Source organism: Bison bison, unplaced genomic scaffold (genome assembly GCF_000754665.1).
Source record: "Bison bison bison isolate TAMUID 2011002044 unplaced genomic scaffold, Bison_UMD1.0 scf7180017864471, whole genome shotgun sequence".
Taxonomy (NCBI): Eukaryota; Metazoa; Chordata; class Mammalia; order Artiodactyla; family Bovidae; genus Bison; species Bison bison.
The window spans coordinates 19,066,915-19,079,819 of record NW_011495032.1 but is presented as its reverse complement, the minus strand read 5'-3'; the positions used below and the strand labels follow the sequence as shown (position 1 = coordinate 19,079,819).

At 40.1% G+C, this 12,905-nt stretch overlaps 1 protein-coding gene across 5 annotated transcripts in view; it reads left to right on the top strand.

Annotated features, from left to right (window-relative positions):
• The window catches only part of HECW2 (HECT, C2 and WW domain containing E3 ubiquitin protein ligase 2), a 435,976-nt gene that overhangs the window by 279,324 nt on the left and 143,747 nt on the right, over positions 1–12,905 (top strand). For all 5 annotated transcript variants that reach the window (XM_010860869.1, XM_010860871.1, XM_010860870.1 and 2 more), the window contains 2 exons: positions 6,823–6,917; positions 12,076–12,151. In XM_010860869.1, coding sequence (XP_010859171.1) covers positions 6,823–6,917; positions 12,076–12,151 — 171 coding nt within the window. The remainder of the gene's footprint in view (positions 1–6,822; positions 6,918–12,075; positions 12,152–12,905) is intronic.

Genomic DNA, 12,905 nt, shown 5'->3' with positions numbered 1-12,905 from the left:
ACAGCCTCCATCCATGGGATTTTCCAGCAAGAGTACTGGAGTGGGGTGCCGTTGCCTTCTCTGCTTAGAGGCTGCTAAACCTTATTTTCATAACTTTATAAATAAACATGTCCAGAAGATTTTTAAAAGGGGCCAAAAAATGTTTCCATGATCCATGACTGGCTTCAGCTGTTCAGAGGGGACCTGAGAGAGAGGAAGATGCCAGTTTCCTCTGAGGTGAGATCTGGTCCACCTGACTGTAGTTCCTTTTAGGTTAAAGTGGGAGGCCTCACTCTTCTCCTGGCTTACTGTCTCTGAGGCAACATGTTTAATGATGTGATTTTTTTGGAAGAAAATATTTTTGCCTTTTATAATCCAAAGGAACCACATAAAATATGTGTAGAAAGATATGTATATATTTCCCTCTCCAGAGTTTAAGGCAATTAGGGGTGATGTTGGGTTTCCCAAATGGTGGCACTAGTGGTAAAGAATCCACATGCAGTGCAGGAGACACAAGAGATGAGGGTTCGATCCTCAGGTCAGGAAGATCCCCTAGAGGAAGACATGGTAACCCACTCCAGTATTCTTGCCTGGAGAATCCCATGTAAGAGGAGCCTGGCAGGCTACAGTCCATGGGGTCGCACAGAGTCACACGACTGAGGTAACTTAGCATGCAGGGGTGATGTAGCTGCCACATCAGGCTGTGGAGAAACCCTTCTCAGGTAGAATGCTCCTTAGTTCATATCCTCCAGCTTTACTGCCTGTGAGCTGGGCTGGCCCTGTGACCAGTGGCTTCTGTCTTATCTGATGCTCTGTCATCATGCCTAGGTTTGCTTTCACCTGTTCTTGCATCTGTTTCTCAGGAATAGCTTTCTGTTTCCTCTTGCAGTTGGAGGTTAAAATAGTAGCTAAAATAGAAACATGAACACCAGCTTCTCTCATCCACCCTCTTGAGTGTTCTCCCCAGATACTTCTCATAACTAAAATGTTCAGAGACATTTATCAAAATGCTGCTCTCACTTCCTCAAGAGGGGATGTTGTTTGGTTGCATCATTTTTTGTAATCTTGAATGACCTCCTCAAACACGACATAATATGTGAAGGTGAAACCTCCCACTCAGCATGAAATGTTCCTGTATTTTAGAGGCAGAAGGCTTCACTGCTGTCCTGCTGAAGGAGGTGGCTAGTTTCAGTCCAGGTGAAAACAGCTAGTTCTGTCTGGTACTGGGTTTTTCTCCCTGGCAATTAGCTTATGCATTTGGTTTTGTAACAAGTGATCTGTGTAAATCCCCATGTCTTTACACCGAATCTTAAAGCATTATAAAGCTATCAGTTCTGTGGTTTTTGGTGACCATCTCCACAAAATCTGCAGTGCACAGTTCAGAATGAGTTTATCTTATACTTTCAGGGATTATAATTTATCTCGGGGGTTGGAGATTGTTGTTTTACCAAGGAATAAAATAGCACTTAAAACGAGTCAGCTGGCAAAGCTGGTCTGGTTATCAGATAAAAATAAGCAGCTACTTTTTTTGTCTGTTAGTTTCCTAGTCTCTTACCTCAGTTCAGTTCGATTACTCAGTCGTGTCTGACTCTTTGCAGCCCCATGGACTGCAGCACACCAGACCTCCCTGTCTATCACCAACTCCCAGAGCCTACTCAAACTCATGTCCATTGAGTTAGTGATGCCATCCAACCATCTCATCCTCTGTCGTTCCCTTCTCTTGCCACCTTCAGTCTTTCCCAGCATCAGGGTCTTTTCCAATGAGTCAGTTCTTCACATCAGGTGGCCAAAGTATTGGAGTTGCAGCTTCAGCATCAATCCTTCCAATGAGTATTCAGGACTGATTTCCTTTAGGATGGACTGGTTGGATCTCCTTGCAGTCCAAGGGACTCTCAAGAGTCTTCTCCAGCACCACGGTTCAAAAGCATCAATTCTTCAGCGCTTAGCTTTCTTTATGGTCCAACTCTCACATTCATACATGACTACTGGAAAAGCCATAGCTTTGACTAGATGGATCTTTGTTGGCAAAGTAATGTCTCTGCTTTTTAATATGCTGTCTAGGTTGGTCATAGCTTTTCTTCCAAGGAGCAAGCATCTTTTAATTTCATGTCTGCAGTCACCATCTGCTGTGATTTTGGAGCCTGCCCAAATGAGATCTGTCCTGTTTCCATTGTTTCCCCATCTATTTGCTATGAAGTGATGGGACCAGATGCCATGATCTTCATTTTCTGAATATTGAGTTTTAAGCCAACATTTTCACTGTCCTCTTTCACTTTCATCAAGAGGGTCTTTGGTTCTTCTTCGCTTTCTGCCATAAGGGTGGTGTTATCTGCATATCTGAGGTTATTGATATTTCTCCCGGCAATCTTGATTCCAGCTTGTGCTTCTTCCAGCACAGCATTTCTCATGATGTACTCTGCATATAAGTTAAATGACCAGGGTGACAATATACAGCCTTGACATCCTCCTTTCCCGATTTGGAACTAGTCTGTTGTTCCATGTCTGGTTCTAACTGTTGCTTCTTGACCTGCATACAGATTTCTCAGGAGGAAGGTGGTCTGGCATTCCCATCTCTTGAAGAATTTTCCACAGTTTGTTGTGATCCACACAGTCAAAGGCTTTGGCATAGTCAATAAAGCAGAAATAGATGTTTTTCTGGAGCTCTGTTACCTAGCTGACTGTTAAAACTTTACAAAAGAGGAGGTGGTGTCCTAACTTGAGAGGCAGGGGGAAGATAATCTTGTAAAAATGCACTTCTCTTTATTGAAAAACTAACTGCTCACTCACTGGCTATTGATTGGATCTGTGAGGCACTGCTGCAGGCAGATTCACATGAGTAGAACATGATACTAATGAGCTCATGTCCACAGAATTCTCACCTTTTGCAGAGCTTGTTTCTCTTTGACAGGCTTTGTGTGTATGACTTAGCTTTGTTCTTGCAGAATACATGCTATCATTTTTGGAGAAAATAAGTGGGAGAGTGATTTGCTGAACTGTGGTGTTGGAGAAGACTCTTGAGAGTCCCTTGGACTGCAAGGAGATCCAACCAGTCCATCCTAAAGGAAATCAGTCCTGAATATTCATTGCAAGGACTGATGCTGAAACTGAAGCTCCTATATTTTGGCCACCTGATGTGAACAGCTGACTTCTTAGAAAAGACCCTGATGCTTGGAAAGATTGAGAGCAGGAGGAGAAGGGGACAACAGAGAATGAGATAGTTGGATGGCATCACTGACTCTATGGTTGTGAGTTTGAGCAAGCTCCGGGAGTTGGCGATGTAAGGGAAGCCTGGCGTGCTGCAGTCCATGGGGTTGCAAAGATTTGGACACGACTGAGTGACTGAATTGAACTGAACACAATTATTACTGTTTCTGAGATCATCAAAACCCAGTGTTAGTGCTCAGTCAAGTCCTTTAGGGTTCCCAGGGAATTCCTGCCAAGGTCATCTTGCTGGCCCTCCAGCCAGCATGCTCATCCCTGGTCCCCTGCGCTTGCTGCTCCTCACTCCTCTCTCTCTCTCCCCTTGTTTCTCTCAGCTGAAGGTTTGATTTTGTTTGTTCTGTGAGGCCTTTCTGACTCCACCATGCCCTCACGAATCTTCTCCACAATCTGCACCCTTGTACCCTGGTACTCCGCCTTTTCAGTGCTTGTCTTCTGGACTTTGTCACCTTAGCAGCTGCACCATGAAACACCTGCTAGACCAGACTCCTCTCTCCGATTCCTTCGCACAGAGTGCTGGGCACGCTGAAAGCTTTCGCATGATAATGCCAGCTGCATTCTCAATTACTGCATTGTGATTAACGTACATGAAAGATTCTATATTTTACCCCATAATAAACCTTTTTTTTTTTTTTTTGAGATTTAGTGTTTTTTAACTGATGAGAAAGAATACTATTAGATTTTTATATATAATATTCCTGTATAGACCTAAAATAGGATTTTTCTTTAATTGTTGTATCTTTTTCTCAAAATAAGCAAACCAAATACTCTGTATGAGGACATTTGTTGCAGTTAGTAAAGTCAGTGCAATATTAACTTCCTTGGGAAATCACATTGAGTGGCCCCTTTAAATAATCCAGGGGACTCAGCTGAGAGAGGAATCCCACTCTCATAGGCTAGGACTCTCCTCTGGGTTCTGCCCTTCAGCACTGTTGCCTCTATTAAATGAAACCTTGGGGAAAAGACATCTCACAGTTAAACTTCAGTGTCTCACACTCTGTATGCAGAAAATTTCACTCGGTACTACTCTTTGACATACATTGGCTTCATGCTAATTGTACTTTGTTTCCAAAAACAACAATTGGCATTTGTAGTCTTGTTATCAAGTTCAAATTATATAATATATGAATACCTATATATACATGCACATATATATGTATATATCTGTAGTTATATCTAATATATATACACATACACATACATACCTGTGGAGATATAGATGCATATTTACTGGTGGTTCCTCAGTCTGGTCCTTGTCTAGTGACTTCATTGAACTCACTTGGGGAAAAGATTTTTTTTTTTTGGTTGGCTGGTGGAAGTGGTGAAATTTCAGTTGAGCTATTTCAAATCGTAAAAGATGATGATGCTGCACTCAATATGCCAGCAAATTTGGAAAACTCAGCAGTGGCCACAGGACTGGAAAAGATCAGTTTTCATTCCAATCCCAAAGAAACACAATGCCAAAGAATGTTCAAACTACCAAACAATTGCACTCATCTCACACACTAGCAAAATAATGCTCAAAATTCACCAAGCAAGGCTTCAGCAATACATGAACCAAGAACTTCCAGATGTTCAACCTGGTTTTAGAAAAGGCAGAGGAACCAGATATCAAATTGCCAACATCCGTTGGATCATAGAAAAAGCAAGAGAGTTCCAGAAAAACATCTACTTCTGCCTCACTGACTATGCCAAGCCGTTGACTGTGTGGATCACAGCAAACTGTGGAAAATTCTTCAAGAAATGGGAATACCAGACCTTCCTCCTGAGAAATCTGTATGCAGGTTACAAAGCAACAATTAGAACCAGACATGGGACAACGACTGATTCCAAATTGTGAAAGGAATGCATCAAGGCTGTATATTGTTACTCTGCTTAGTTAATTATATGCAGAGTACATCATGAGAAATGCCGGGCTGGATGAAGCACAAGCTGGAATCAAGATTGCTGGGAGAAGTATCAGTAACTTCAGATATGCAGATGACACCACCCTTAAGGCAGAAAGTGAAGAGGAACTAAAAAGCCTCTTGATGAAAGTGAAAGAGGAGAGTGAAAAAGTTGGCTTAAAGCTCAACATTCAGAAAACGAAGATCATGGCATCTGGTCCCATCACTTCATGGCAAATAGATTGTGAAACAATGGAAACAGTCAGAGGCCTCATTATAGGGGGCTCCAAACTCACTGTAGATTGTGACTGCAGACATGAAATTAAAAGATGCTTGCTCCTTGGAAGAAAAGCCATGACCAACCTAGACAGCATATTAAAAAGCAGAGATATTACTTTGCCAACAAAGATTCATCTAATGAAAGCTAAGGTTTTTCCAGTAGTCATATATGGATGTGAAAGTTGGACCATAAAGAAAGCTGAGTGCCAAAGAATTGATGCTTTTTAACTGTGATGTTGGAGAAGACTCTTGAGAGTCCCTTGGACTACAAGGAGATCTAACCAGTCCATCCTAAAGAAAATCAGTCGTGAATATTCATTGGAAGGACTGATGCTGAAGCTGAAACTTGAATACTTTGGCCACCTCATGCGAAGAACTGACTCATTGGAAAAGACCCTGATGCTGGGAAAGATTGAAGGCAGGAGGAGAAGGAGATGACAGAGAGATGGTTGGATGGCATCACTGACTCAATGGATGTGATTTTGAGTAAGCTCTGAGAGTTGGTGATGGATAGGGAAGCCTGGCGTGCTGCAGTCCATGGTGGCGCAAAGAGTCGGACATGACTGAGTGGCTGAACTGAAATGTGCCAGGTCTTAGTTGTGGCATGTGGGATCTTGTTCCCTGACCAGGGATAGAACCCAGTCCCCCTGCATTGGGAGTACACAATCTTAATTACTGGACCACCAGGGAAGTCCCAGAAAATTGAAATAATATAGGTTTCCGGGTTTTCTCACTGCAGAGTCACCTACAGGTTTCCTTCATACTTCTTAGTCTGCTTCTTTCTGTTTCCAATAACAGCTGCTGTCTGTCTTTATTGTAGAGGATAGGAGTGAAGGCTTTGGAATGGAACAGATGGGATTTGAATCCTGACTCTGTCATTTTCTCTTTGACCATTAGCAAACCTCAACACTGTTTTAAAAAATTGTTATTTTTAATTGAATGATAATTGCTTTGCAGTATTGTGTTGATTTCTGCCAAACATCAACATGAGTAAGCCATAGGTATACCCATGCCCCCTCCCTCCTGAACCTCCCTACCACCTTCCCCTCATCCCACACCTCTAGGCTGTTGCAGAGCCCTAGTTTGAGTTACCTGATCTGTACTATGGGGACAGGAGTTTCTGCCTCCTGATGTGAGGGGTAAATAATAATGGGTGCAGAGATCCAACCTACATTTTGTCCATCAGGAGCTCCTCTGTTTTTATCTCTACACTGTATTTGGGATATTGTTTTTATGCACTGTTTTTCTAATATGTTTGGGCTGTTCTTAGAAATTTTCAGAGAAGCCTATAAAATCAAACAAGACTTGGTATAATCTATTGCCTCTGACTGGAAAAGGAGGGGTCATTCAGAGTCCCGAGTGTGATTTGCCTAGAAGCAGCCTGTTGAATTTCCTCAGGTGAGGCCCAAAGGACTTGCTTCTGCATTTAAATTATTGTTCTTCTCCAATCAACTTGCAGCCGAGATAAAAATCTGTTTCAAATACTACCACGGCATCAGTGGAGCCCTGCGAGCCACGACCCCTTGCATCACGGTGAAGAACCCAGCTGTGATGGTGAGTGCCCCTCCATGCCCACTTCCTCAAGCCACAGTTCCAGAGGCCTCGGTTTCTATTTTTGCCTCTGCAGCTCTGGCAAGGTTATGGGAAACAATGAAAAAGGAAACACATAACAGCGTGGGCGCCGTTTTGGGAAAGGAAATAACTTACAGGATGGCTTAACTAACTCCATAATACAAATCAGTGGGAAAATATGGCTTGATTAATAATTCTGTATATAGTCAACTCTCTAGGGAACCTTCTCATGAAGGAAATTAGTGAGTGGCCATCATGGAAAGTTTTTTAAACTTTGTTGGGGTGGCTGGTTGGTAGGAAATGGTGGCATTGCATCTTATGTGAATTTAGTTTCCATGAACTCAGTGGGTAAAAGAGAGGGGGAAAAAAAGCAATTTAAATAGTGAGTGAGTCTACATGCCAGTCAGCTTAGCAAGCTTCACCACAAAGAGGGTGTGAGATGGGGATTGTGAATGTGCTATTCCTTTGGAAGGTCTTAGTGCCAAGTCCCTCTTGATGCTGAGTTGAGCTCTAGTGCCTACAGGTACCACACGTATTTTCAGTATGGCTACTCAACAGAAGCCAACCTCTTTACCAGTCCTCAATTAAGGAAGCAGATACCTAGTTTAGCTTTGGAGGAAACTGATTGTGTTGGACTTATGAAGGAGAGTATATCCATTTCCAATATGGTACTTTCTTAAGAATTACTTTTCACAATTTTGTGATTTTTGACTTCACCAACTAACTTTAGAATCTAACAGTTTCACAAAATGCGTTCCATTGTACCTGGATGGTTGGATTGAGATAGCTGTCCCAGGTGGCACTAGTGGTAAGGAACCCGCCTGGCATTATAGGAGACATAAGAGACATGGATTTGATCCCTGGGTCGGGAAGATCACCTGGGGGAGGAAATGACGACCCATTCCATTATTCTTGCCTAGAGAATCCCACGGACAGAGGAGCTTGGCGGGCTACATACAGTCCATAGGGTCACAAAGAATTGGACATGACTGAAGCGACTGAGCACACGTGGACTTAGATAGTTTGGGGAGATTCTTAGTGTCCAAGATATGTAAATCATTGCAGTTCTTATAAGTCATTAATAAAAATCAGTTCATGAAAATTCAGAAGAAAAATATCAATTCCCGTAGTGTAAAATCTTCATAATATTATATATGTGTGTGTACACATTTACAGATGTATGTGTTTTTGGAAATAGGTAAGTGGACAGGTTCACTCCCTCAAATTCAGAAGGTAATTTCTGCAGATGGCATTTTGAAATTGTCTGACCCACCAAAGCCATATCAAGCAATCTTTCCCTTTCATTAATTCATTCAAACAGGCATTCACTGGGTGGCACCAAGTATCAGGCTTATACTCACCATTAGGAATGAAACGATAAGCAAAAACACAGCTCTCTTGTTTGGTAGGGCTCGAGACACACATCAGTTAAATTGTATTTATTTGAGTGATAATTACTACAAGTGACAGTAAAATGAGGCTATGAGAGCATATACTAGCAAGATTCATCCTGATCAGGAAGATCTTGGAAGGCTTCCCTGAAGAAGGCATGTTTACAGGACAATCTGAAGGATGAATAGAAGTTACTTAGGTGAAGAGGGGGAGGGAAGAACATTTGAGATAGAGGGAACAATATGTGTAAAAATTTCAGTATCTAAGTACTCTGCTCACATTTGAATTATATTTGAGTTTCTATTGAAGTGAACAAAGTATAGAACATTAAAAATAACCCACATTTACTAGATAAGACTTTGAAGGTTCACAGAGAGAATAACAATTGTTGACTAGAAAATCTATAGTCATGTCACATAGTAATAAGCACTGGAACATGCTATAATTAATATTCTAAAAAAAATACACAACTGGAAAAGTGGGGCTGTTTATAATAAAACTTTTGAAAGCTTAACTGTGTGTGAAATTAAATAATAGCTTCCAAACATGACTTTCTGGATTCAGATTTTCTTAGACTTGAGCAATTTCCATGATCAGATATCACTGATGGCAGGGGGAGCTTACAGCCTGGTGAGCATTGATCTCATTTCATTGATTTTGCATTGAGATTATTCTGTCAAAGCCTGTGGACAGTTGGAGATAATTAATTTGGTTCAGACAGATTTTAGACCAGCTTAAAAGCTTCACAGATACAACAGTCACAATCATAATAGAACATTTTGGTTCAAAGACTGACTAATGGAATTGATGGTCAATAGATTTCTGACCCGCTTGAGATGTTGGGTCTGTATCCATTATTGAGAGGCTGTGCCAATGGGCATTTCATTGTGGGCTGAGCACTGGGTTTCTAGGACAGCATGATGGTCACCTAGGTATATGACCTGTGTGTAGGTATTGTGATTGACTGACAACATTGATATTCACAAACCCCTTTCAGTATGATTATTCCACAATTAGATGCAAAGAATAGTTGGGCAGTAGAAACCACATTTTAATTCTTGGTGGTGCTAAAACTGGGAGGTTGATTGGCTCTCAGCAAGCATCTGTGGTTTATTATATTGTGTTATACCCATCTGACTCATCATTCCCAGGTTAAATAGACCAACCTAGATAGCATATTGAAAAGCAGAGACATTCCTTTGCCAACAAAGGTCCATCTAGTCAAGTCAAATAGAGCAAAGACAGCACCAAACTGGCCAGACAACATCACTGTCTGCTTTTTCCTGCCTTCACCGTCCCCACACTGCTGGACTACAAAGTGGTGAATAACAAGGTAGTACGGACTACGACTGAGACAGAACAGCAACACGTGTCCCTCCTGTGCCAGGCATCTCACAAATCATGGCCTTCCCTCAAGTGGACCACACTGCCCAGGGAGATGTGCCCCCTCTGAAAACATGATGTCTTTTCATGCCAAGTGAGATCAATGGGACTCTGAAAAGATTCATAGTCTCATCATTCAAAGCCTACTCAAAATGTTGTAAGATGTTATTGAAACTAAGGAATATGCCCTCAAATTCTCCTTTTAAATATGTTCCCTGTCTGGTAAAAGGCTAATATGAAATAATTCTCACATAATTCATAGGCAAACAGTGTCATTTATCAGGACTCTGGTGAATGCTCATATGAGCTAATACTCAGAGAATTCAACTTTATCATTCATGACAATAAAGCCAGGAAAGACCAAAGCTGACCACCAGGTATAGTGACATCAGTAATAATAAACACATCTGAACTCTGTTTAGAGAGAGGATTTTAAATAAACTCCCTTCATAGATTTAATCCAGGGAAGCTCATAAGCAACACTGTTAATTCTATTGAAACAATGCATGGTAGTGAGTGATGGTCGCTTTTATCTGTTCCTGAAGTCAAGGATTTCCTGTTCCAAGCGACACACATCACTGTACTCTGATGAATGAAAATGACGTCAAAGTACACATGACAGAGAAGACACAATTTTTTAAAAAAAATCTTGATTCATTGCAAAAGGATATGTGATAAAGGAGACCATGTGATTAGGATAGCAGCTCATTTCCTTCCCTGTAGAGTTTCTCAGTTACTTCTTTCAAGACTATTTGCAATTGGATGAAACGAAGGAAAGATGTCTGGATGGTACTCTAGTCTATTACAAATGACATGTGAAGCAATCAGGAAGTAGTTAAGTGTCATACAGGATAGTCTTGACTAAGGTACAGAAAGTAGTCATGAGGGACTTCCCAGGTGGTCCAGGGTTTGAGAATCTGCCTTCCAATGGAGAGGATGCAGGTTCAATCCCTGGTTGGGGAACTAAGATCCCACGAGTCACAACTACTGAGCCCATGAGCTCTAGAGCCTATGCTCCCCAATAGGAGAAGCCTGTGGCCACAAGGAAGACCCACCACAGCCCCCCCAAAAAAGGGAAAGAAAGTCAGAGGTGAAACTAACTGGCTAGAATTACCTAGCAGAGTGGAGAGTTTTTAATTATATTTGAAGCTTCCCTGGTGGCTCAGATGGTAAAGAATCTACCTGTAGTGCAGGAGACCTGGGTTTGATCCCTGGGTAGGGAAGATCCCTTGGAGAAGGAAATGGCAACCCACTCCAGTATTCTTGCTTGGGATATCCCATGGACAGAGGAGCCTGGCGGACTACAGTCTATGGGATCACAAGGAGTTGGACAAGACTGAGTGACTAAGTACATAAAGCACAAAGAAAGTAGAAATCTATTTTTCATTATTTGAATGGAACTTAGTTTCAAGTTCCTCAACTTTGCTTAGATTAGTGAAAGTTTTATTTCTTGGTAATGTATGATTTTTAAAGGAGGTGGGGAGTGCCACAAACATAAGATGGAAGGGTTTAATTTAATCTTCAGAAATAAAATGTGGTTTCTATTTCTTAACTATTCAAAATATATTCTGCCTTCAGTTCTGTTTCTTACAGTATTGCAGACTTCTATTTTAAAGAACCACAAAAACTTTTTTTCCTAAAAATTTTTTCCTTTTTTTTTTTAAACCACAAGTTGAGCACTAATTATATGAATTGAGAGAAAGACTTAAATCTGCTCCATGGTCTATAAATGAGTGAGATGTAACTTACTCAGAAGCTTTTAGGAAAAGCTTTACACTGCGATAATAATACAATAGGATTGCAAGTTCTTATTGTTGCTAATTGTAATGGCATGTGTCATATGCCAGTAGCATAATAAAATAGCCTATGAGGGCGATGGGACATCCACATGGTCACTCAGAAATATTTAGCAGGAGGAGATAATTCTACCTATACATGAATGAATTTGATATAAATCACCTGTTTAGTTTAGTCTAGGTTTTCCTCATTGGAAGAAATTTGATGTTTGATTTTTAACTTAAGGGCATATTTTAATACTATAATAGCAATATAAGTACATTTACTACATATCAACTATATTCTTATCAAAGAAATAAAAAGACATAAAGTAGGTTGATTCCTATTCCAGGGAATTTAAAAGTTCATGTTGGTTACATTTTGGGTAAAGATTAAATTTAGGTATGATCTCTTCTTTCATCTTTTGAGAATTTGCTTTTGTGTGTCGATTCCAAGTTTTGTAGCAAATGAAGTCATGTACTACAATACATGTTTGATACAAAAATAATCATATTTGCAAACATATGTGGTTCCCTAGGAAGGTATTATATTCCACTGAAACTTCAGATATGTGTTTTTTTCTCTGCAGATGGGGGCAGAAGGCATGGAAGGAGGGGCTTCAGGAAATCAGCATTCTCGGAAGCTTGTTAGCTTTACTTTGTCAGGTAAGGATATCTTTAAACACTATGTCCAGTGTGAAAGTGTGCAATTCAAACTTAGAAACAGTTGTTTCTTTCTGTAGACTCTTAAATATGATATGCAAAGTATTTTTGTAATATTTCTGGAAATTCAAGCATATTTCTTACCAAGGTAAAATTAAATTATTGGTATATACTCAGAAATTATTTCTTCTAGGAAGTTTTCTGGTGATAAAAAGACTGTTACTTAAGAAAAACTGTAATGCAATATGTGCTAATCCCACTGTAGAGCTTTGATAAAACAATTTGTGTTTACCTCATTTAGAGAAAGGAAAAAATTAGAGACAAGGGATAAAAAAAACCCAAGAGATACTCCTATTTCTATGGAGAAATACATATAAATATTGGAAAATGGAGAAGACAATATTTTGTTGTTTATTTTCTGGTTAGTAAAATATTCTGATTGTTGTATATTTATCATACAACTAAAGCACTGCTTTTCAGCTTGTGAGTTGGAATTCATTTGTGGTTTATAAGATTAATTCAGTTGAAACTAGCAATTAAAAAAAGAATAGAAAAAATTAGAGTTTAAACACCAAAGGGAAATGTATTTCATAGGACACCAGTTTCTACAAACTGAAAATCTTCACACATAAAATATACACGCATGTATATGTGTAAAATGAGTTTCAGTATAATGGATTTCATGCAGGTGTCACTGTCAAAAGATGTTTGAAAGCCAATGATTTAAAAAAAAAATTGATTGGCAGTTTTAAAAGGC